The sequence below is a fragment of the Pelodiscus sinensis genome, chromosome 22, assembly GCF_052426305.1.
Source record: "Pelodiscus sinensis isolate ZL-2025 chromosome 22, ASM5242630v1, whole genome shotgun sequence".
Lineage (NCBI taxonomy): Eukaryota > Metazoa > Chordata > Testudines > Trionychidae > Pelodiscus > Pelodiscus sinensis.
The window spans coordinates 14,646,768-14,670,565 of record NC_143073.1 but is presented as its reverse complement, the minus strand read 5'-3'; the positions used below and the strand labels follow the sequence as shown (position 1 = coordinate 14,670,565).

Here is a 23,798-nt window from a genome sequence, read left to right as displayed (position 1 = left end):
TTCCCTTTCCTGGCTGTACCCTACTAGATGAAATTATCCATTCAGAGCAGAGCAAGTCTGTGGTTTATTGCTCTCAGGACAGCATCGCAGGTATGGCACGATGGTAACAGCACTACCAGCTGCCTTGGGGGGTAAGGGGGGGGGCTCAGATGGACGTGCTGTTCTCAATTTCTTGGGGATCCAGGTAGCGGTAGGGGATGGGCAGGGATTTGTTCCTCTCTTGGATCTCCTGGGAGATCTGGGCCAGGTGCTCTTGGAAGGCCGTGATCAGCTGCTTTGGCTCCTCCTCCGTGAAGTGCTCGTCAGGGTATGTGCCCAGGGCTCTCTGCAAGGGAAAGGGAGAGCAGTGAGAGACAGCATGGATGGGTTGTCTTGCCTGGCACTACCTCTGGACTGGGGCAGCTATCCAGTGCCATGATGCCTCTGGGGCAGGGCAGCTAGTTACACAGGGGCCCCTCTGTGGCCAGCTCTGGGGTGGGCCAGCTGGGTTATACATGGATCCTACACACATCCTGGATTGCAGGGCAGGTGTTTAACAGCTGTGTATAAGCATGGGAAAGGGTTCAGGCCAGGCAGAGAAGGAGAATCCGCAGTCGGCTGAAACTCCAGAGGATGTGGCTATTTAAAGGCATCTCACTGGAATCCTCCAAAGTGCAGCAGGGCCAGGACACCTGGGCTCATGCCCTGAAATGTCAGTGCATCCTTTACTGTTCCCACAACGGGCTGGGGGGAAACCCCGACTGAGCCCCTGCCTCACAGCGCCCCCGAGCACTGCCCTGAGGCCAGCCCTGCCTATCAGGGGAGTGCCCACTGCTGAGCCTCTACCCAGCTCCCTGCCCCACAGCACCTCCTAGGGCCCGTGTTCTTACCGAGTCCCCCGGCTCGCAGCAGATGACCCAAAAGATGTAGATGGTGCGGCCAGTGGTGCTGATGTCTGGGATGGTATCCAGGTAGCTCTCCAGGGAGGTGGCACCCTTGGCCTGGGGTGGGGGGTTTCTCATGGAGGATGGGAAATTAGGCATCCAGGCCCCAAAGTCGAACTGTGTTCAAAGAGATTCCTGGGTCAGAGCAGCTAGGCACTCCCCAGCAGGGCTGCCAACCCACAGAAATTTCATTTACGGACAAAATGGGAAACATGTACAGACAGACACATTTTTTTACTGACATTTTTATACTATATTAAGACAACACAAATGGCCAAAAGTGAAAAGTAATCATTGTCATTCATGCATCACAAGAACAATGTATATAGATTTTTGACATTGTAAACTTTAATGGTAAACAATATTAAATTACATAAATTGCCAATGTGCTGACGCTAACTCGGCAGCATAATGTAGATGATAACATCATGTGGCTCATGTGATTCATGTTACGTCACCTCAACCTTTGACCTAAATAAACAACTAAAATGTCCAATATCCACCGCTCCACAGTAAAATGGCTGATGCAGCACAGAAGAAATGTAATTGCTATAGAATAATTGCTGTTTTTTTAAATTGTATTGCACTTTTACGAAATTTATGGACACCTACTTTTTTATGGACTTTACAGACATGTCCATTTTCAGCTAATTTTTATGGACTGTCTGTAAATTTACTGATGGTTGGCAACCCTGCTCCCCAGCCAGCTAGTGCCCCCCCCCCCCCCCCCAGCCTGGGACTCCAGGGTCTCCCAGCTCAGCCTGACCTGCCCAGACTAGGTTGGGCCCCCCTCAACCTTCCCCCAGGTCTCCACCCAGGGCTCCCAAACCCAGCTTGGGTCCCCCCAGTCCAGCCTGGGACCCCCCAGCACACCCTGGGCTCCCCCAGCACATTTGGGACCCTTTTCCTTCCCATCTCAGCTTTGGGGTACCAGCACAGGGAGGGCTGGCTCAGCCAAGGCACCCAGGGCTTGGTCAGATCCTGACCCACAGGCAGTGGGTGAGAGAATCAAGAAGGGTGAGGAGTGGTCCTGAGCTTTGTGGGGGAAGGAAGCAGAGTCCTGAGGTGTTTGGGGCTCTCAATGGGGCTGGGTGGTGAGGGGGGTAGTTGTTAGAGCAGGGTTCAGGGTGGGGGTATTAGTGTCTGGAACCCAGGGCCCCATGTGTGGTGCAGCTGGGAGTGTTAATGGCTGGGCACCAGGCCTGCGTATGGAGCAGGGAATGGGGGCCCCATGTTCCCACGCTGGCCTCTCCCTACCTGTCCATTGTTCAGGAAGGCATGTCGGGCCGAACAGCAGTAAATCCACATGGTCACATATTTGATGAGTTCAGAGACACTCTGCAGGGAGGCAGGGATACCTGTGGGGTGGAGAAAGGGTGTCACTGGCCTGGCCCTGCCCCACTCTGCAGCCCCAGGGACCTCACAGAGCTGTGTTCGATACCGCCCCCTGCCAGAGTTTGCCCTGGAAAGTTGTTCCCTCGCTCCCTGTCCAGCCCATTCCAATGGGGGGACCATTCCTGGTCACTCCATATCCCCTTCCCTCTGTCATGACGAATAGATCACGGTGGCCCTGCAGGATCAGGGCCCTTGCTCCCTATAGTAGGTCATGACCCCTGCCTTTGGGGCCACTTCACATCAGCTGGGGACCTTGCCCCATTGACTCGAGTGGAGAGACGCCCATTGACACCATGTGGGGTCTGGCTGGCCGTCATTTGGACTTGTGAATCACACACTCCAGAGATCTCCTCTAGCGACGCCTGGATAGAGCCCCTGAGAAGCTGCTGCAGGATTCTAGGCTCACGTGTCCCCTACCGGATGCCTTATTCCCCAGGAAGCCTTTTCTGAAGATCTCGTCAACCCAGGCTTGCAACTCGCTGTCTGCTAGGACATGGGCGTCGCTGTGATAATAGTGTTGGACGATGCCGGAGACAAAGCTGGGAATAACAGAGATGTGTCAACCTGGAGGGTCAAAGCAGGCATTGTTGCTCCCCAATGCACCTGTCACTCAACCAGCATCTGTAAGCTCACCCTCTGCTACTGGCAGTAGCATGGCTGAGTGGCTAAGACTCTGGCCTGACCTCCAGATAATCTCAGCTCTCACGGACTGTCTACCACTGAGATGAATTTTTCCTTTCAGACTGAACTTACTCTTCTAGGTGGGAACACACTGCATAAGAGTGGCTGTCAGGATGAAATGCCTTGGCTTGGCTGAAACCAAGAGCTTCCATTCACCCCCAGCAAGACCTTTCTCCTGAATTTGGTTTTGGGCAGAATTCCTAAAAAATTGGCTTTTCCTCTCCATTTTTGAGCCATGGGAAGTTTTTGTCCAAGTCCAACCCATCCATCAGACTGCACAAAGTGAATAACGAGGGCTAGGATAAAGGCAGGAGAGGGCTGTGACAGGCCTAGTTTCAAGGTCTACATTTATCACAGAACTCTCAAAAGTCAGCCCAAGTTGCTTTGAAAGTTTCAGGTGCTCCCTTTGTGGAATGCCAGTCTCCATGTAAAATCTGCCTGTAGTTAATAAATTCCAGCTCAAATTATAAAAGTTCGTGCACACCCTCGCCACATTGAGGAAGGGGCAGATTGGGTAATAAACCAACACTGGTCAGGCTTCTGAGCAGGGCAAGATGGTACAGCTCTGGGCAGAGTTCCCTCTAATTTTTCCCATCCATGTGCGCAATGAATTTTGTTACATGCACCAATATCGTGGTGAGGTGTGACACATGATGTCCATATTGGTGCACATAACAAAATTCATGTGGTGGGCGTGAGGCTGAGGGGTTTGGAGTGTGGGAGGGAGCTCAGGGCTGGGGCAGAGGGCTGGGGCAGGGGATGAGAGCTCTGGTTGGGGGTGTGGGCTTTGGGGTGAGGCCAGTGATGAGCGGTTTGGGTTATAGGCTCCCTTGGGGATACGGTGGGGAGAGAGGACTCCCCTCAGCTCACTGTCTCCCACTGCAGCGGCTCTAGGGCTAGGGCCATGGGATAGGTAACCCTCCTCCCAGCTATGGCAGGTCTGGGCCAGGGGAAGGGCACCTTTCCCCTGGCCATGGCAGGTCTGGGGATGGGTTGGGTCCAGGGGAGGGCAGGTCTGGGTCAGGAGGTTTTCTGAACAGCCACCCTGCTTACAGGGAATTTAGTTTCTAGGCTACAAAGCTGGGGAGACGGGGGATACTGACTAATGCTTTTCTCTGTGTGATTGGTGAGTGGCTCTGGGAGCATTTGTGAGCTCTGGTTGGGGATGTGGGTGCCACATGAGGTTGTGCTAAGTGATCGCAGCACCTGGAGGGGTTTGCTGCTTGTCACTAGCAAAGCACTGTGAGAAATAGCCAAGGCTGGTAGGTTAAGGGGGCATAATGATCCTACAGCCCCAGGCTGCACCCCAGGATCCTGTCCTGATATCCAAGAATGAAACTTACGGAGGAGGACTCCAACTAGGCATCCAATGTCAAATTGGCCTTTTGATCTGCCTCCATGTCTTGACATGGGACATTCCCAAAACTGAGGAGCTGGCAGATGGCCAAGGGAGCTTCATTTCTGAAGCCGGGTCAGTATTTATGGGGCTGACAGGGGGGCTGATGACTTCAGAAAAGAGCTTTTTGGGGAATTCCATTTTTTAACTCAAAATTGTTTGCACGGCAGGGAAGTCATGTTTTCAAGCCTCTCTGGTCCAGTAGGAATTTTCCACATTGTGTCTTCTCCTTTGCCACCCCCTTACCTCTCAATGGCCGACCAAATTTTCAGCCCATCATCTCTGTAGTAGTAATTAGGGATGTCATCAACCCCACGCTCTTGGATGTCATCAGGGAAGCATAAGGAGGTGTAGGTCAGGCCAGACATGCCCTTGGCCATCAGCTCGGTGATCCCCACAAGTCCCGAACCCATGGCCTGAGAAGGGACCAGAGACAGAGCCGTCAATCTCTGTGCCTCCAGGTGGTGGGTGGGTTAGAACGATATACTACTGTGATCTATTTCAGCACAATAGGCCCCATGATGAAGGGGGCATCCTTCTGTTCTGCTTTGTGTTGTACCCAAAAATGACCAATCTCTCGCAACACCCATGTTTTCACAGAATCCTAGAAACATGAGGCTGGAAGGGACCTGGAGAAATCATCTAGTCCAGCTCCCTTTGTTGATGCAGGATCAAGTCAACCTACATTATCCTTGCCTGGTGTTTGTCCAACCTGTTAGTACAAGCCTCCCATGATGAAGATTCCACTGCCTCCTTTGGATGTCTAGTCCAGAGTTAGCAATCTTCAGAGAAAGAAAGTTTTTCTAATATCTCACCTACACCTGCCTTGCTTCAGAATAAGCCCATTATTTCTTGTCCTGCCTTCAGCAGGCCTGGAGAGCAATGGATCATCATCCTCTTTCTAATGGTCCTCAACATATTTGAAGACTATCAGGTCTCCCCTGAGTCAGGACTTCTCCCAGGGCTAAACACATCCACTTTTATTTGACCTTTTATTAGGGTTTCTCAGCCTTTTATCGTGTTTGTTGCTTTTTTCTGGACTCTCTCCAATCTGGCCCCATCTTTCCAAAAGTGTAATACCCAAAATTGGCCCCATTTCTCCAGCTGAGGTCTCACTGGTGTTGGACAATGACCTCCTGGGTGTTACACATACCACTCCTGCTAAAACAGCCTAGGATGATGATAGTCTATTTTCCAGCTGCACCGCATTGTTGGCTTATATTCAGTTTATGCCCCAGCATATCTCCCAGATCCTCTGGAGAAGAACAACTCACCTCTGACCAGTTATGTTCCTTTGTGTAGTTGGGCACTGGAATTTTCCTTCCTCGTGTTACCTTTGTCTTCACTAAATTTCAGCTTGTCAATTTCAGTCCAGTTCTCCGAGTTGTCATGGTTTGTTCTGAGTTCTAATCCTGCCTGTCAAAGTGCTTGCGACCCCTCTTAGCTTGGTTTTGGCTGCAAATTTTACCAACAAACTCTCCACTACATGATCCAAGTCATTCTTGATAATATTGATAGAAATGTAGCCGTGTTAGTCTGGTGTAGCTGAAACAAAATACAGGACTATGTAGCACTTTAAAGACTAACAAGACGGTTTATTAGATGATGAGCTTTCGTGGGCCAGACCCACTTCCTCAGATCAAATAGTGGAAGAAAATAGTCACAACCATATATACCAAAGGATACAATTAAAAACAATGAACACATATGAAAAGGACAAATCACATTTCAAAACAGAAGGGGGATGCAAGGGGGGGGGAAGGAAGGTGAATACCTGTGAGTTAATGATATTAGAGGTAGGGAAGGGTAGATGTCTGTGAGTTAATGGTATTAGAGGTGATAATTGGAGAAGCTATCTTTGTAATGGGTAAGGTAGTTGGGGTCTTTGTTAACCCCCCACCTCCACCCCCGCGGAGGGCTGAACAAAGACCCCAACTACCTTACCCATTACAAAGATAGCTTCTCCAATTATCACCTCTAATACCATTAACTCACAGACATCTACCATTCCCTACCTCTAATATCATTAACTCACAGATATTCACCTTCCTTCCCCCCCCCCTTGCATCCCCCTTCTGTTCTGAAATGTGATTTGTCCTTTTCATATGTGTTCATTGTTTTTAATTGTATCCTTTGGTATATATGGTTGTGACTATTTTCTTCCACTATTTGATCTGAGGAAGTGGGTCTGGCCCACGAAAGCTCATCATCTAATAAACCATCTTGTTAGTCTTTAAAGTGCTACATAGTCCTGTATTTTGATAATATTGGTCGATGCCAAAGCAAGACTGATCTTTATGGGACCCCACTATATTCACCCTCCCGGTGTGACAGGGAACCATTGACAACTACTTTCAACTGCCCATCGTAAGTCCATCTAGTCCACATTTCCTGCATGTGCTTTTGAGACCATCATGTGGGAACATGTTGCAAGGCTGATATATCACATCCACTGCTTCTCCCCAGCCATGGGACCAGTAGCTCTGTCCAAAAGGGAAATTAGGTTGGTTCTGCATAGTTTGTTCTTCACAAATCCATGCCGGCTCTTCTTTTTCACCCTATGATCCTTTAGCTACATATTGGCTACTTAATACCTTGTTCCAGTATCTTCCAGTTAGATTGACTGGTTTTATAATTATCTGGGTCCTCTTTGTTCTTGTGTGTCAAGGCAGAGGCTGTGTTTGCCCCTCCCCTGCCTGCTGGGACCTCATCTGTCCTCCAGGAATTCTCACAGTTAATGGCTAATAGTAGCCATATGCTGAAAGTGGGGGCTGTATCCACAGGGCCATATGGTGCAAATTCCGGGATCAAATGAGATAGCCAACACCCCAAAGGATCTGCCTCCCAGCGGTTTTCACAGCAAGGCCACACAAGAAAAGAGCGGCGGGGGTTCCAGGTGAGCTGGCACCTTGGGTGCCAGGAGTGTTTTACTCTCAGATATGTGGCTCTGGGAGGGGAGTGGGGGTTGGTGGTTGGAGCAGGAGGGCTGGGAGCCAAGACTCCTGGGTTCTCTCTCCAGTTAGGGGCAGAAAGGGTGGGCTGTGTGTCAGGACTCCTGGGTTCTCTCCCTGGCTCTGGGAAGACAGCGGGGTCTTATGCCCTGCACCCTGGCATCCTCTCACCTTATCGATGATCCCTCCACGTCTCAGTAGCAAGGACCTGGCCAGGACGTTGACGTGCAGTACATAGCGTGTGTGGGGCAGCAGCAACTGGGCAGGAAAAGAGAGATGAAGGTGGGGGAGAGGAGGGTGAGGGCAAGCAAACAGCCATGCCTCCCACCTCTGCACAGATCCAGGGGCAGGGACCTGGCCCCTCTGAGAACACAACCATGGTTCCTTCTACCTCCTCCCCCTGCCCCGGCCACCCCAGGCAGATAGGGGCTGGGCTGTGATGGGTAGAACATGCAGGGGCTGCCGGGCACAGCTGGATGCTGGCAGCGGGGCCTGTCTGGCACCATTCCCCAGCTGGGCTCTTCTCTCCAGCACAGCTGGGCACAGCTGGCCCCAGTTCCCAGACGCATGGGGGGTCCATTCAGGATGCAGGAGCATGGGCGAAGCTGGCCACAGCTGGCCCCGTGTCCGCCTGTTGGCCTACCCGTCCCTCACCTTGAAGATCGGGTGGCATGTGGGCAGGTGGCGCAGGGTGGCCAGGGTGAAGGCCTCGTTGATTAAGTGAGTGAGCAGCAGGTGGCTGACGGCCTCATGTACCAGCAGCTCGGCGTTGCGCACCCAGGTCTTGGCCAGGAGCCAGTCCCACTCAGAGTCGCTGGGCAGGAAGATGGGGCAGTCGGGGCCCGGGTGCTGGCTGAGCTGCGGGAGAGAGAGACACAGCAAGGCTAGGGTGAGTTGGCACAGGCCAAGGGCCTGAATCTTCCTGCGCCTGGGGGGAGTGCAGGAATAGGGATCTGGCTGCCGGGATGTGAGGATGCAGCAAATCCAGTATGAGAAGGAGGAGATGTACACACAGGTGGGGGAGGAGGAAGCAGGGAGCCAGGACTCCTGAGTTCTTCCCCTGGCTCTGGGAGGGAAGTGGGGGCTGGTGGGGTGGAGTGCGGAAGGGGGGGGGGGCTGGGAGCCAGGACTCCTAGTTCTCTCCCTGGGCTGGTACGACTGCAATGCCCAGCCCTGGGAGGGTGCAGAGCTAAGGGGCTGAGTGGGAGTCCCGCCGGGCAGCGTGGGGGGCGTCGGGGGCTGGTACCTGGATGGCGACTGGGACGAGCTCTCCAGAGGGCTGTACGTACAGCAGGCAGATGGGCGCAGCGATGTACTGCTGGTAGTTATTGATCGTATTGGCTGTGATGTCCTCCAGAATTTTATAGTCAGCGATGAAGATGTTCCCCTTCTGCAAGGCACAGGGAGAGCTGAGTGGAGCGCAGGGGCTGCCAGGGCCCATGGGCAGCAGGAGAAAGCTGTGATGCCAACACCATGAGCTTCCTCACAGCCGTACCCTCTCCCAGCGCTGTGAGCTTCCCCGCAGTAGTGCCTACACTCTGTGCTGTGAGCTTCCCCACGGCAGTGCCCCAGGACTAGCCCTTGGAGCCAAGTGGTCAGGACTAGCGGGTCGTGTGGCTCTGGAGCTGGACCAGCTGGGCACCTCTGGCCCATGACTGCTGGTGCCCAGAGCAATGCTGGGGGAGGAGCTGGCACGAGAACTCTGACCACTGCGAGTTCCATGTGGGGGGTACCCTGGAGCCCCACTTACCTCCAGCTCATCCGTCAGGGTGGTGCCCTCCCCTAGGAAGGGGGCCACCATGGCTGACGTGACGGGGAAGTTCTCCGGAAGCTTGGTGCATTTCCGGATCGTCACTGGGTGGACCCCGTTCAGAAACTGGTACCCGAAAAACGTGTCCTCTCGCCAGTGCTCCTGCACGTACTCTGCGGGGACATGGGCAGGGTGAATGTGCTGGGCTGGGGCTCAGGGGGGTTGGGACTGAGTCCTGTCCCGGGCACCATGGCAGGGTCTTGGGGCCGTGGTATGTTGGGGCCACGGCCTCCACCGCTGGAGAAAGGGCTAAGGGTATGTCTACACTACCCCGCTAGTTCGAACTAGGAGGGTAATGTAGGCATACCGCACTTGCAAATGAAGCCTGGGATTTGAATTTCCCGGGCTTCATTTGCAAGTGCGGTATGCCTACATTACCCTCCTAGTTCGAACTAGCGGGGTAGTGTAGACATACCCTAAGGGACTAGTGGGCAGGGGTCTGAACTCAGTGTGGTCCTGGCAGCGCGCAGCACATTGGGGCCCCAAGCTCAGTTGAGGGGTCTGGGCAGCACATGGCACACAGGGAGGCTGGTGCATTTTCTAGCTGCAGAGCCCTCCTCGCCGATAGGCAGAATACGCGGCTGCGTAGGGCGCCCAAAAATTGGGAGCACCCCTTGGTCTTAATGTCCATCCATCTGCCTCCAACCCCTGTCCCATGGCTCCGCTTCCTCCGGAGAGGGTCTGGCTAATGTGAAAGTCACCAACCAAGTCTGCCAGGGCTCTGAGCAGAACCCCCATTCCAGAGGGAGTGACGCCCTTTCTCAGGCATTTGCCAAGCCCAGGTAGATCCGGTCTGACTCTGAATTTACAGCGTTAGCCGACGGGACCCGAGTTTAAAGTTTGTTTTAAAAATGTTTCACTAGGTTGTTGCTGAAGATCATAAAATCACATCTCTAAAAAATCATCCCCCCCCCCCCCAGACTGCCATCAGGCAGAGGGGCCCCGGGTTAACCATCCTGCGTAGGGCTCCAAAGAACGGCCCTGCCTCGCTGCGTCCCAACCCTCTGGGCTCGTGGAGGTTGGGGGGGGGGGTCTCCCACCTGTGATCGGGCTCTTGCTGAAGCAGAAAACCTTGCTGATGTCTTCCAGCTTTGCCCAGGAGTTGGTGCAGCTCAGGAAACCCTTCAGCCGCAGCCGCACCTGCCTGGAGGGACAGTGCAACATGTGGGAGCAGCCCGGGCGAGGGCCAGACCCTGGAGATGGACAGGGCTGGGGGGGGGGGGGGGCACATTAGTCCCTTGCCTGCAGCAGGAGAGTGGGGCCTGGGCGAAGGGTTAGGGTTTAATGTCCAGGGTCAGGCTGCATGGGGGGGCATGGGCAAGGGGAGTAGAGTGTTGGTGGCTGTTAGGATCAGAATTAGGTTAGTCCCTGGGGATGGGCCTGAGCGGGGAAGAGGGAGGAGCTGTACTCATGAGTTCACAGCAAGCAGGTCAGCGCAGTGTTCCTCAGCCAGTGGTACGAGAACCCTCAGGGGACTCGAGAGAAGTCTGGGGGGGTACGTCAACACAGCTGAAATTTGGGGAAAACTGAATTTTTGTTTTAAGTTTTACTGCGTTTTATTATTTTTGTACTTTTTACACCCAAAAATTTCATTGCCCACCCAGCTACGATTAAGTTGTTTAAATAAATGTGTTGCAATGGTAGAAAAAAAATTGTGTGTCTGAAAACTAGAGATACTGGGGGTACTTATAATTTTTTAAAGGGGTACTTTATAAAAAAAAAGGTTGAGAACCACTGGGTTAGAGTACAGGGGTTGGCTTAGGACACAGGGGTTATCATTCAGGTTTAAAGTTCAGATACAAGGTTAGAGCACAGGGTTAGGGTTAGAGTTATGGTTAGGAGTAGGACTAGAGTTAGGTACAGGGTTACGGTTGGGGTTAGAGTACAGGATTCAGATACAGGGTTAGGATTAGGGTACAGGGTTAGTGTTAGGGATGGGGCAGGGTATAAGGTTAAGGCTGGGGTAGAGGTAGGGGTAGGGTACAGGTTTAGGGTAGAAGTAGGGGTAGAGTACAGGTTTAGGGTAGAGGATTAGGGTTAACAGTAGGGTTGGGATACAGGGTTAGGGATAGGGTGTAAAGGGTTAGTGACTGGGGTAGAGTAGGGTAGACAGGCGTAGGGTAAAGGATTGAGGTTAGGGTTAGTGATTAGGGTTAAGGTTAGAGTTCAGGGCTAGGGGAAGGATACAGGATTCGGGAGGACGGTAAAGGGCTACAGCTGGGGCCAGTGCTTGGGCAGGGTAGCTCGCTGGGCAGTGGGGGCGCGCACTCACGTGTTCGTCGAGCGCAGCAGCAAGTTGGTGTTCTTGGTGACGGAGTACATGCTGTTGCCGTCCAGCTCGATGATGTTATCCACGGCCAGGCAGTGGGGCAACCCGGGGCTGTACTCCTTCCACCTGGGGTGGGAGAGAGTGTGGGGGTCGTGAGCGCCAGCCTGCCGCTGCCCTGCCTAAACCAGCCACCCTCCCTTGTAGTCCTGGGCCTGCAGCTCCCTCCGCACCCTCCATCCCTGGGTCCCCACACAGGCCAGACCCCAGAGAGCTCCCCACATGCCCACAGGGTCTAGCTCACTCATAGCACTTGCGTCGCTGCTTCAGCTCCTCCTCTCGCTGCTGCAGCAGCATTGGCTGATCAGCGTCGTCGAAAACCATCTGGCCTGTGGGTGAGGTGAGAATGGGATGGGTGTGTGGGTGTGGATAGACAGACAGACAGATAGATGTGTGTGTGTGGATAAATAGATAGATGGGGGTGTGGGACTGATAAAGGGGGACTGTGAGGAGAGAGAGGTGGGAAAGGTAGGTAGGTAGGGACTGGGGTGTACAGATATAGACAGAGAGGTACAGGGGGTGTACGGGGGTAGACAGAGAGGTATAGGGGGTATACAGGTATAGACAGAGAGGTACAGGGGTGTACAGGGGTAGACAGAGAGGTATAGGGGGTATACAGGTATAGACAGAGAGGTACAGGGGGTGTACGGGGGTAGACAGAGAGGTATAGTGGGTATACAGGTATAGACAGAGAGGTACAGGGGGTGTACGGGGGTAGACAGAGAGGTACAGGGGGTGTACAGGGGTAGACAGAGAAGTACAGGGCATGTAAGGGTATAGATAGATAGGTACAGGAGGCATACAGGCTAGTTACCTAGCTGTGATCCAAAACAGTTCCAGCCAGCCCCCCTGTTCCTGCCCTCAGGCTCCTACCTTTGCCCTCCCGCAGCTCCAGTGTGCGGTAGCCCTCGATCCACTGGTAGCAGGGGAAGCGGTAGCTCTGTCCGTGGGGGGAGACCACCTCCACGTAGCTGCAGTACCAGTTGTCAGTAGGGTAGAAGGCATAGGGCTCCTTGTGCAGCCGAACCAGGACGATGTCCCCCAGCCAGCGCCGGCTTTTCAGCTTGAACTCTTCCACCTGCCGTGACCGGGGTGGGTGGGGATTGGACAGGCGGGAAACCACAGCGTGAGGTTACAGCTTAGGGTACATCTACACTAGCTTGTTAGTTCGAGCTAGGTAGGGTAATTAGGGCAAGCAGAGTTGCCAATGAGGAATGAGGAGTAACGGTAGTTCGAATTAGGACCTTTAATTCAAACTATCTACTCCTTGCCGCGTGTAGCCACGGGCACGGAGTTCAGACTAACAGGGATTTAAAAATGGCGGCGCCCGGGAACATGCAAATGAAGCCCAGGATATTTAAATCCTGGGCTTCATTTGCAACTCCGCTTGCCCTAATTACCCTACCTAGCTCGAACTAACAAGTGAGTGTAGACGTACCCTTAGGGATTAATCCAGAAATTCAAAGGTTAAATGTCATCCTTCCCCGTCCAATTAAGAAACCTGTTGGCATGCTGTGCCCCCATTCTGTGTTTAATCGGAGACCTCCACACATCAGCCGTATCATTGTTTCAACGGTTGTTCTAATCAACACCTGCCTTTTATTTGCTCTTAGGCAAAACCTATGTCCCCTCTTGCAGTGTATAGGAGGCAGGTATGATACCTTTAAACCTTTCTCAGCTCTCCAGTAGCACTCACCATGTTTCAGAAACTGCCTTAAACCGGTCAGAGCAGCCATGCATGGCTATGCTTGGCTTCCATTAAAGCAGAGGACAGCATCTTGCTGCTGCTAATTTTTGCAGCCACCTCCCCAGCTATTCCTCTTTTCCAGTAAGCCATGCTGCCAGTTGCTGCTATTTAGCGCTAGTGCCCATAAGGGCAGACCCACCAGTGGGATAAATCAGTGCAGGTTGTGCAAGGCAATAGACTGATTCCATTCAATCAGGCACTGCACGGACGTCGGCAGAAATTGGGGCGTTATTCTGTGATAACATAGGTCTGTGTCTATACAGCCAGCAGTTACTTTGACATAATGTTGAAATACTGTCAAGCTGGAGGACTGCTTACTCTGACTCTTGTAACTCTCATTTTAGGAGGAAGAGTGCTCTATTTCCAAATAAGTGCCGAGTAGACAGCACCAAAACTTAAAATAAGCTATTTCAAAATAAGCTACACAATTGATGTAGCTCAATTTGCTTAGCTTATTTCGAGTTAGGCCCTGCTGAGTAGATGCACCATTAGAATCACAGAACTGTAGAACACTAAAACTGGAAGGGACCTCGAGAGAGCATCAAGTCCAGTCCCCTGCCCTCACAGCAGGACCACGCACCATCAGGATCATCCCTGATAGATGTCTATTTAACCTGCTCTTAAATATCTCCAGTGATGAAGATAGCCACACCCTCCCTCGGCAATTTATTCCAGTGTTTAACCACCAAGACAGCTAGGAAGTTTTTCCTAATGTCCAACCTAAAACTCCCTTGCTGCAGTTTAAGCCCATTGCTTCTTCTATCCTCAGCCAGGAGAACAATTTTTCTCCCTCCTCCTTGTAATATCCTTTTAGATACTTGAAAACTACTATCATGTCCCCTCTCAGGTTATGTCTACACACTATAGCCTTTTCTGCAAAAACATATGCAAATGAAGCGAAGCGTGGAATATTGCCGTGCCTCATTTGCATCTTAATGAGGCTCCATTTCGGCGCAAGAGGCTTTTGTGCACAAATGAGCTGTATACACGGCTCCTTTTTGCACAAAAACCCCCTCTTGAGCATGAGCCATTCTTCTGCTTTTTTTTTCTGGAAAAACGGCTCTTGTGCAACAGAGGGTTTTTGCACAAATAGGATCTGTGTAGACTGCTCCTTTTTGCACAAAAGCCTCTTGCGTAAAAATGGAGCCTCATTAATTATGCAGATGAGGCATGGTGATATTTCATGCTTTGCCTCATTTGCATATGTTTTGCGCAAGAGAGGGGCAGTCTAGACATAGCCTCAGTCATCTCTTTTCTAAACTAAACAAACCCAGTTCTTTCAGTTTTCCCTCATAGCTCATGGTTTTTAGACCTTTAATCATTTTTGTTGCTCTTCTCTGGACTTTCTCCAATTTCTCCACCTCTTTCTTGAAATGTGGTACTCAAAACTGGACACAATACTCCAACTGAGTCCTAATCAGCGCAGAACAGAGCGGAAGAATGAATTCTCGTGTCTTGCTCATAATACTCCTGTTAATGCAGCCCAGAATCATGTTTGCTTTTTTTGCAACAGTGTTACACTGTTGACTCATATTTAGCTTGTGGTCCACTTGACCCCTAGATCCCTTTCTGCAGGACTTCTTCCTAGACAGTCAATTCCTACTCTGTATGTGTGAAATGGATTGTTCCTTCCTAAGTGGAGCACTTTGCATTTATGCTTATTAAACTTCATCCTATTTACCTCAGACAATTTCTCTAGTTTGTCCAGATCATTTTGAATTTTGAACTTGTCCTCCAAAGCAGTCGCAACCCCTCCCAGCTTGGTATCATCTGCAAACTTAATAAATGTACTCTCTATGCCATCATCTAAATTGTTGATGAAGATATTGAACAAAACCAGTGCCAAAACAGACCCCTGTGGAGCCCCACTTGTTATGCCTTTCCAGCAGGATTGTGAACCGTTAATAACTACTCTCTGAGAACAGTTTATCCAGCCGGTTATGCACCCACCTTATAGAAGCCCCATCTAGATTGTATTTCCGTAGTTTATTGGTAAGAAAGTCATGCAAGACCATATCAAATGCCTTACTAAAGTCTAGGTATACCACGTCCACCACTTCTCTCTAGGATAAGACTTGTTATCCTATCAAAGGAAGATATCAGATTGGTTTTTACATGATTTGTTCTTTACAAATCCATACCGCCTGTTACCTTATTATCTTCCAGATGTTTGCAGATAGATTCCTTAATTACTTGCTCCATTATCTTCCCTGGCAAAGAATTCAAACTGATTGGTCTGTAGTTTCCTGGATTGTTCTTATTTCCCTTTTTATAGATGGGCACTAGATTTTCCCTTTTCCAGTCTTCTGGTGTCTCTCCCAACTTCCATGATTTTTCTAAGATGATAGCTAAAGGCCTCTATCAGCTCCTCAAGTTTTCTAGGATGCATTTCATTGGACCCTGGTGACTTGAAGACATCTAACTTATCTAAGTAATTTTAACTCTTTTTTTATTTTAACTTCTAAACCTACCCCATTTCCACTAGCATTCACTATGTTAGGTATCCTGTCACCATCAAACTTCTTGGTGAAAAACGAAACAAGTCATTAAGTACCTTTGCCATTTCCAAGTTTCCTGTGATTGTTTCTCCTGCTTCAGTGAGTAATGGGCCTAACCTGGTCTTCCTCTTGCTTCTAATATATTTGTAGAATGCCTTCTTGTTACCCGTTACGTCTCTAGCTAGATTTAGCTCATTTTGTGCCTTTGCCTTTCTAATCTTGCCCCTGCATACCTGTCTTGTTTGCTTATTTCATCCTTTGTCATTAGACCTAGTTTCCACTTTTTAGACAACTCCTTTTTGATTTTTAGATCACATAAGATCTCCTGGTTAAGCCAAGGATCAAACCATGGGCTTATCTATTCCGGTATCCTGCCTCCTCTGAGCTTCCCTGAGCAAACCAGAGGCCCATCTACTCTGGCATCCTACCTCCCACAATGTCCAGTCCCACCTGCTTGAAATCAAGCCACTCCCATCAAGGAGAAAGTTGCACAAACCTGTCAACGCTGTTTGTCCCTCCCTTCCATGCCCTGAGCGACTGGCAGAAGAGCAGCCCCTTGAGCGAACCATCCTTTCCCGTGTTTACTGCAGAAGGTGGAAAGCCAGATGCTGTCCCGGTTGTTCATAAAAGTATTTAATCCCCCTGAAAAGCCCTGCTAAGCTCCTCTGCTCCGTGGCTGTGACTCCTGGCCGGGAGTGGGGCGAAAGGTAAAGTCCTTTCATCCGATTAAGTTCTGCTGCTTTCTTTGACTGTCCTGAGGTTTTGTTTAACCATTATTTCTGAGAGCATGGCCCTGACTTAATCCCCGGGGAAGAAGATTCTGTGTCCTTGGTGGTTTTTCAATTTAGATTGGCTGGTTTGTTGTAATTTCTGGTTAATTACTTTCATAAACTGGATCTCATTTGCCTGGCTTCAACCCTCCAATACTGGCTCGTCTTAGATCTGCCTCTGCTAAACTGACAGCTCCATGATCAAATTTCTGCTCCCCCATGGAGGAGTTTACAGAATGGGATTGAGTCGCACCCCCACCCTTCCCACTGGGAAGCTGCACGGGTTGGCCTCCTGGAGTGTCTCTCCCAGGCTCCTCATCATTTTCAAGACTCTTCTCAAATTTATCCACCCAGAGGGATGCCAGAACTGGATTCAGGACCTCAGCAGCGGCTGCAGCAGGGCCAAATACACAGATAACTCTCCCCCCCCCACCAGCCATCCTGTTTCAAATGCCACTGAATTGCATGAGCCGCTTCTCTGCTGGATTATCCGATTTCCTTGACAGACAAGAATGGAAGTTCCCCGATGTGCTGAAGTGGGGATGCTGGGGGGTGGTGTCGAAGGGGCTGCATGCAGAGGGGGGGCTCAGTGCTCCTGTGTGTTACTGGTTTAACAAGTGAACAGAGAGGGACTTTTATTGTTACAGGAACCAGTATGGGACTGGGGACCTGGCCAGTGGCCTGGAGAATGGAGACCCCAGCAACAGGTGACCTAGTAAACAGGAGACCCAGCTCAGAAGGCACATCCAGGTCTGGCCTGGGGAAGACAATGGGCTTTGGACAGAGGATCCCAGTGATCCAAACAGCTGGTTCCAGGGAGCAAAAGATGGAGGAGGAGAGAGGCGGAGAACAGAGAGGCCCAGGTGGCCTTGGTTACCTGGGCAGAAGACAAAGGATGAGGGAGGAGCTGCTGGGGAGGGATATGGGGGCTTTACTGGAAGGAGGGGGCGGCTGCACTGGGTAGAGGGAGCAGGCAGAGCTCACCTGGCTGCAGGGCAGACTCAGACATGCTAGTCTGAGGAAGGCTGGGCCTATGGGCTCTGAGAGTCCCTGCGCTGGGTCAATGCTCAATGGGGGTATGTCTACACTACCCTCCTAGTTCGAACTAGGAGGGTAATGTATGCATACCGCACTTGCTAATGAAGCCCGGGATTTGAATTTCCCGGGATTCATTAGCATAAGCGGGGAGCCGCCATTTTTAAATCCCCGCTGCTTCGAACCCCGTGTAGCGCGGCTACACGGGGCTCGAACTAGGTAGTTCGGACTAGGGTGCCTATTCCGAACTACCGGTACTCCTCGTTTCACGAGGAGTAACGGTAGTTCGGAATAGGACCCTAGTCCGAACTACCTAGTTCGAGCCCCGTGTAGCCGCGCTACACGGGGTTCGAAGCAGCGGGGATTTAAAAATGGCGGCTCCCCGCTTATGCTAATGAAGCCCGGGAAATTCAAATCCCGGGCTTCATTAGCAAGTGCGGTATGCATACATTACCCCGCTAGTTCGAACTAGCGGGGTAGTGTAGACATACCCTAACTCTCCGGTTTTATGCTGATTGAGAGTCGCTGTGGGCTAGAGAGCAGGGCTGCACAAGTCCCTCTGGGGGTGCAGAGTGAGGACTCTCCCGGGGAGCCACAGTGAGAGACTGGCATGCTGGGGGTTCAGAGAGGTGTGGTCCCAGGCAGAGGCATTGCGAGGGTGTTATGCGCCCAGGGGCAAAGGCAAAATTTGGGCCTCCCCCCGTCACCGCACACTGGGGGCCCTAACCTGGCACACGGCTGAGCCCGACCCTGGGAGATGGGGGAGGAGCTTGTACTGTGTCTTCCACCACCTCCTCCAGTTTGGGGCCAGGTCCCCGCACACACTAACCTGCTGGCGGAGATAGAGGAGGGTTGGGCTGGGAGCGTAGAGGCAGAGAGGAGGCTCCAGCTGGTGGCGGTGAGTGGAGGAGGAGCAGGCGAGCCGAGGGATGACAGGGGGAGTGGAGGGGAACTAAAGTGGTGCCCTTCCCCAGCGTGGCACCCAGGAGCAACTGCTCCCCCTGCTCACTATGCCACTGGTCCCAGGAGGTGGAGGGGCTTAAGTCCTGAGAGATCCCTGAAAAGGGGCTGTCACACTGAAGGGGGTTCCCTTGGGGAATCCCCAGCCAAGCGTGGGCATGACCCGTGAGTCTGTGATACCCCCCCAATCAATTTTCTCCTATCACCATGTTCTTTCGTAACGCTCTGGCTTGCAAATGGCACAAGATAGCCACAAAGTACAACAAGCAATGGGCTTAAACTATGGCAAGGGAGGTTTAGGTTGGACATCAGGAAAAACTTTCTGTCTGGGTGGTTAAATACTGGAATAAATTGCCTAGGGAGGTTGTGGAATCTCCATCTCTGGAGATATTTAAGAGCAGGTTAGACACACACCTATCTGGGGCTATGTCTACTCTATAGCCTTCTTGCAGAAAAGCTTATGCAAATGAAGCTCGGCGTGGAATATTGCCGTGCTTCATTTGCATAATTAATGAGCAGCCATTTTTGCGTATGAGGCTTTTGCACAAAATGAGCCATGTAGACAGCTCCCTTTTGTGCAAAAACCTGCTCTTGTGCAAAAGCCATTCTTCCTCTTTTTTTGAGGAAGAACAGTTCTTGTGCAATAGGGGGTTTGTGTGCAAAAAGGAGCTGTCTACACAGCTCTTTTTTGCGTAAAAGCCTCTTGCACAAAAACGGCTGCTCATTAATTATGCAAATGAAGTGCAGCGATATTCCATGCCAAGCTTCATTTGCATAAGCTTTTCTGCAAGAAGGCTACAGTGTAGACATAGCCAGGGATGGTCTAGAGTAGTACTGAGTCCTTCCATGAGGGCAAAGGACTGGACTCAATGACCTTTCAAGGTCTCTTCCAGTTCTAGTGTTCTATGATTCTATGAAAGAGACTGACACATTTACAAGCACAAGGACCACTAGATCATTGCCTGTCTAGTGCAGGCTAGTCATTTTCACTCCATTTCGCACTCTGTAGAAGCCAGTGACTTGCAGAAATGGCTTTAAATCTGGGGCTCCTTCCATTCAGAGTTTGGTGTCCTGGTTAATTCCCCCGGGCTTTTAAAAATTTCCAGCTTGTTTCTAACTTGCATTTTGCCGACTTTAAATTCCAGATCTTGGGGCTGTTGTGTCTTGCTCAGCTAAGTCTTGGGCAGTTTTCTCCCTGTGTAGGACCTTACACCCCGGGATCAAGTCAGTGCTCTAGCTCCTGTTTGAGAAGTTAAAAAAATCAGTATCTTTCCATCACTGTTTGTTTTTCCAGCTCTCAGACCATTCTGGTGGCTTTTCTCCACTCCGTCTCCAATCAATTTGTTTGATTTGAGCCCTGGTTTTGTTAGCAGCGGTTGCTAGTCTCTGCCACCATGCAGGTTAGGCACTGCTTTTTTCACTCCTGTGACATTATAGGATTGTGGTATGATCATACAAATCATGGTGTGCCATGGGGACCAAGTGAGGTGTCCATGAAAAGCTGGTGATTGGCTGATGCTGTTTATTCTATTTGCATGCCTGTTGGATTTGAATGTTGGCTTGGGACTTGTATTTCAAAAGTTTGCTTCTGGCTGATATCAACAGGCTTGTTGTGAAAGGATTGGCAGTCAAGTGACTAGCAGCATTTGGCTAACCATGGGCCTAGGGGGTTCCAATTTACATCTGTGAGCGTTCAGACTGCCATGTAGGCGATGGCTGCTGCCTACAAAGAACCCGGTCATGCCTGGGCAGGTGACTTGCTCATGTGACAAACTCCATTTTGTAGCTGTACTTTTCCACCGAGAACAATGGGATTCCTTGCACATGGCCAAGGATATTAAAAGCGCCCTGGAGGTTCCTCCATTTTGTCTTCAATCTAGCTCTTCACTTCTGGAGGATCTTTGCTATGAACTGAACCTTGAAAGCAGGGCCAGACCGGCCATTCCGGTGCCCCGGGCAGACAGTTTAATTGCGCCCCGAGTTGGGGGAGGGCGCATGCGTGGCCCCGCCCCCGTGCTGGCACAAGGGGGAGGGTGCATGCGTAGCCCCGCCCCCGCCCGGTGCGTGGGGGAGGGCGCACAGAACTGGCAGCGGCAGGATGCACGTACCCGGCTCAGCCCAGCCCGGCTACTGCCGCTGGAGCTCAACCTGGGGCCATCCGGGGCGGGCCCCACGGCCGCAGGGGGAAGGGCACTGTTGGCCGGCGCTGCAGGGATTAACGTGGCCCCTTCCCTGGGCGGCCACTTCAGGGTGGCCATTAGGAGCTGCTGCAGCCTGCGATCTGGGAGCCGGGGGTGCAGCACCTGATGGCAGCTATAAGGGGCACTGCGAGCCCCTTACAGCTGCCACCAGGCACCCCCCATAGGTTGGCGCCCCGGGCAGCTGCCCGGCTAGCCCATGCCTTAATCCAGCCCTGCTTGAAAGACAGATGACCCATCCTAACACAAGATATATTCCAGAGACATGATTTAAGCAAGCAGACTATTCCACCTCTGCTACCAAGAACTTTACAATTGGAGTATGTAATCTGATTTCTTTCTTTCTTTCTTTCTTTCTTTCTTTCTTTCTTTCTTTCTTTCTTTCTTTCTTTCTTTCTTTCTTTCTTTCTTTCTTTCTTTCTTTCTTTCTTTCTTTCTTTCTTTCTTTCTTTCTTTCTTTAATACACCTTTAGATTTTAGATTCCAAAGGATTGGCACAGCATGCTTTTTTGAGTAAGGTCTGTTATAAATTGGCCTGGGAGCGTGGCTGGTCCTTTGGGATCAGAGGAACCTTTTTCTTTGGTGAGTTTGTTTTTCATAACTTCTCACATGTACAAGGGGCAGTGCCCAAACATGGCACGGGGGGGGGGGGGGGGGGGGGGTGAACGGGAGACCAAACTTGCTGAGCAAAAAAAAAAAAGGAGACTAATCTTTTGAGAAAAAAAAGACAAAAGGTTGCTGCTGCCCACCTCCACACCAGACACAACAGGGGAAAATGTCCCCACTGGCTTTCCATCTGGAGAAATCACATTTTTTTCTGTGTGTGTTTTTTTTTTTTAAACGGATGGAAGGTGTAATTACCAGACTGTCCAGGCAAAAACCGGACACCTGGCAACCCTAGCAGTGCTGGTGGTGGCACAGGTGAACTGGAATGTCTGAGGGGACTGCTTGCGTGAGTTCTTGCTAGTCAGTGTGGTGAATAGAAGTGCCCTTGGTGTCTGAGAGTGGAGGACTCCCGTCTTGGGCTGTAAGTAGCCCCATCTCTAAGCAATTTGCACTGAATTGACCCTCTCTGGAGTGTCCCCAGAAACCCTCCATTATTACAGACCCCCCACAAAATGTTCACGTGACTCCAGGTGCTGGGGCTTTGAGGGACATGCCCTGATGGGTACCAAAGACATGAGAATTTGCAACACGATGATGGTAACTCATTGCCAATGTTAAGTGTTCACATGCCATTGCTCACCCTCACTGCCAAAACTATCCTGAGTTTGGGCTCATAATCAGGAACGTGCTTCATATTTTCCATCTGTTTTATTTTTTGTGGTATTTGTAATGCTTATCTGGCATCCATCACCACTGAACACTGTAATTTATTTAGCCTCACCACACCCCCTATTGCAGGGCAATGCTATTTTCACCATTATACAGTTGGGGAAATCGAGGCAGGGAACGTCTTAGTAACTTGTTCAACCTCACACAGGAAGGCTGTGAGAGGAAAGGGCACTGAAACCTGATCAGCCACAGCCCAGCTGACTGCTCTAAGCACTAGATCATCCTGCCTTGTGCAACTGTGTCAATAATGGATTTTTTCAGTTTGGGCAAATCCTGTATTAAAATAAAGCCATTTTGAGTGAAAGCCCAAAATGAAATAGTTGGTTGATCAAAAAGGCAGAGGAAAAAATAATTTCAGGTGGATGAGCCCAGAACAAAACATTTTGTTTCAACTGGGGGCATTTTAATAAACGTTTTTTGCACTTTCTTAAAAAATGAAATTAAAGGAAAAATCATTTTAAAATGAAAACAAAATAAATGAATCGGGGGGGAGGGGCAGGGTACTTTTTAGGTTTCCCCCCTCCCTGAACCAAAACAATTTGCTAAGACTGACACAAATTTGCAAAAAAAAAAAAAAGTTTCAGTGACACTGACTCTTCATTTCTCATTTAAAAATAAAAACATTTCTGTCGGACATTTTCACCTGGCAGAAGCATCAAAGTTGGGAAGCTTTTCCCCATACTACCAAGGGCTAAAAGTTTATTTTATAAACCGAAAGCTCTGATTCTCCTAGTGTGATCATCCCTCTCCAGCAAGGGGAGCGCTAAGAAAAACCATAAATTATGTCCACACCCTTTCTCCTGCTCCACATTCACATGTTTAGACACCAGTGTGCACTCGCGACAGCTAGAAACTGAATGTGTTTGCAACAAAAAGGGGAGCATCACCTGTAATGATTCCATGACTCCAGAAGCTGCAGATTGATGGTCAAACACGCGTTGTCCCTACAGGCTGGATCTGCCCACAAAGCCTGGCCCCATTCTACTAGTACTTACCTTTCCAGGATTGAAGTCCTTCCCACAGTTGTCGAGGAGCTGTTTGTCGCTCTCCTCGTGGGTCCCCACCAGAGTGACAGAGATAGAGCTAAACGTGCTGGCTAGTAGGAAGTCCCCAGTGGCAACGCGGACTTTGTAGGTGCCCATCTTAGTTGGGGAGGCAGGGAGGAGCGTGTCAGGCAGGATCCCTTATCTGACTGTCTATCCGTCCCGGAGAGCTGGCGTTATTGTCTCTGGCTCCTGGCCCCTTGGTAGTTTTTATATTCAGTGCCCGCCCTCAGTGTGCAGCTGGTGACGCAGCCGTGGGTTCTTTCATGGCTCAGTCACTCCCCAGCCCTGGGGGAGGGAGCAGGAGAAGCAAATGGATGCGGGTTCAGCTAATTGGCACCTCCAGTAACCTGCCTGCCGAGTACCTGTCCATCCAGACAGGACTGTCTTTCTCTCAAGGGATGGCACCAGGGTGGGCAACACTTGCAACAGAAAGTGGGGGAAGCCTGGTTACGACAGCAAGGGGGCTTTCAGCCCCAGCTACCCCTGTCTCACCCGGACTTGCTGCAGCCAAGCCAGATTCCTGCAGGAGGCTTGTCCCATGTCCCTTCCAGTTCTCCAATCTGTCTTCCCAGAATCTCCACTGACATGTTTAATTTCAGCTCTTCCAGGCCCATTCTTGCTACACTGGACACAGGAGCCAATTTCCTTCTTTCCAGGTGGATGCTCCACCTCTGCTCTGCCCTGAGGCCCAACCCATTTTTCCCAACCCCACTTTCATCCTGCCTCT

At 50.8% G+C, this 23,798-nt stretch overlaps 1 protein-coding gene across 1 annotated transcript; it reads right to left on the bottom strand.

The window, feature by feature from the left end:
* Positions 1–64: 64 nt before the first annotated feature.
* LOC102450844 (arachidonate 12-lipoxygenase, 12R-type) lies at positions 65–23,262 on the bottom strand. Its single transcript, XM_006116181.5, has 14 exons — positions 23,021–23,262; positions 12,356–12,560; positions 11,727–11,811; positions 11,429–11,551; positions 10,197–10,300; positions 9,097–9,269; positions 8,593–8,736; positions 8,001–8,204; positions 7,518–7,604; positions 4,642–4,811; positions 2,736–2,857; positions 2,181–2,281; positions 870–1,040; positions 65–325 (listed from the first exon to the last, which is right to left on the bottom strand). The coding sequence occupies exons 1-14, from the start codon at positions 23,165–23,167 to the stop codon at positions 146–148; spliced, it is 2,016 nt and encodes a 671-aa protein (XP_006116243.3). The 5' UTR covers positions 23,168–23,262; the 3' UTR covers positions 65–145.
* Between the last annotated feature and the right edge of the window lie 536 nt (positions 23,263–23,798).

Excerpts from the sequence above, each read along its gene's own strand:
- LOC102450844 (XM_006116181.5), bottom strand. The coding sequence starts at position 23,167 with ATGGGCACCTACAAAGTCCGCGTTGCCACTGGGGACTTCCTACTAGCC. Across the intron at positions 9,270-10,196 it reads CAGCAAGAGCCCGATCACAG|AGTACGTGCAGGAGCACTGG; the intron begins GTGGGAGACCCC and ends ATGTCCCCGCAG. Across the intron at positions 2,282-2,735 it reads CCTGGGGAATAAGGCATCCG|GTATCCCTGCCTCCCTGCAG; the intron begins GTAGGGGACACG and ends TCCACCCCACAG.